Genomic DNA, 1,212 nt, shown 5'->3' with positions numbered 1-1,212 from the left:
GAGTGGCACCCGGGGTGGCACCTGTGGTGACACCAACCCAGCCTTGTCCCTGGCACCCGGGGTGGCACCTGGTGGCACCTTGTGGCACCCGGTGGTGGCACCAGCCCAACCCTGTCCCTGGCACCCGGGGTGGCACCTGGTGGCACCTGGGGGTGTCACCGCTCCTTGTCCCCAGCCCCTCCACGCTGCGCATGGCCCGCGGGGGCAGCGCCGGCCACCTCAGGTGTGGCAAGGGCACGACCTACGAGGGTGGCATGAGGGAGCCGGCCGTGGCCTACTGGCCGGGCAGGATCGCGCCAGGTGAGCCCTGATGGGTGTGACAGGTGTGTGACAGGTGTGCCAGGTGTGACAGGTGTGTGCCAGGTGTGTGTCAGGTGTGTCCCAGGTGTGTCCCAGGTGTGTGCCAGGTGTGTCCCAGCTGTGCCAGGTGTGTCCCAGGTGTGCCAGCTGTGCCAGGTGTGTGTCAGGTGTGTCCCAGGGTGTGTCAGGTGTGTCCCAGGTGTGCCAGGTGTCCCAGGTGTGTGCCAGGTGTGTGTCAGGTGTGCCAGATGTCCCAGATGTGCCAGGCAGGGTGGCACAGTGGGCTCTGTGCCGTGCCAGGTGTAACCCACGAGCTGGCGAGTGCCCTGGACGTGCTGAGCTGTGCCAGGTGTGTGTCAGGTGTGTGCCAGGTATGTCCCAGATGTGTCAGGTGTGTCCCAGGTGTGCCAGGTGTGTGCCAGATGTGCCAGGTGTGTGCCAGGTGTGTCAGGTGTGCCAGGTGTGTGCCAGGTGTGTGTCAGGTGTGTGCCAGGTGTGTCCCAGGTGTGCCAGGTGTGTGCCAGGTGTGTGCCAGGTGTGTGCCAGGTGTGTCCCAGGTGTGTCCCAGGTGTGTCCCAGGTGTGTGTCAGGTGTGTCCCAGGTGTCCCAGGTGTGTCCCAGGTGTCCCAGGTGTCCCAGATGTGCCAGGCAGGGTGGCACAGCGGGCTCTGTGCCGTGCCAGGTGTGACCCACGAGCTGGCGAGTGCCCTGGACGTGCTGCCCACCCTGAGTGCCCTGGCTGGCGCTGCCCTGCCCAAGGTGGCCCTGGATGGATTCGACCTGAGCCCGCTGCTCTTCGGGGAGGGGAAGGTGAGTCCTGCTTATTTTATTTTATTTTATTTTATTTTATTTTATTTTATTTTATTTTATTTTATTTTATTTTATTTTATTTTATTTTATTTTATTTTATTT

At 61.3% G+C, this 1,212-nt stretch overlaps 1 protein-coding gene across 1 annotated transcript in view; it reads left to right on the top strand.

Annotated features, from left to right (window-relative positions):
- Nucleotides 1-1,110, top strand: part of LOC107199520 (arylsulfatase A-like) — a gene marked incomplete at its 3' end in the record, with an annotated part of 4,082 nt that extends 2,972 nt beyond the window's left edge. Inside the window, exons 2-3 of the mRNA XM_015616836.3 lie at nt 176-300; nt 983-1,110. Of these exons, the coding sequence (XP_015472322.1) occupies nt 176-300; nt 983-1,110 (253 nt within the window). The remainder of the gene's footprint in view (nt 1-175; nt 301-982) is intronic.
- Between the last annotated feature and the right edge of the window lie 102 nt (nt 1,111-1,212).

The sequence above is a fragment of the Parus major genome, unplaced genomic scaffold, assembly GCF_001522545.3.
Source record: "Parus major isolate Abel unplaced genomic scaffold, Parus_major1.1 Scaffold911, whole genome shotgun sequence".
NCBI lineage: Eukaryota > Metazoa > Chordata > Aves > Passeriformes > Paridae > Parus > Parus major.
Note: the sequence above shows the minus strand (reverse complement) of the source record. Positions and strands in the feature narration are given on the sequence as shown.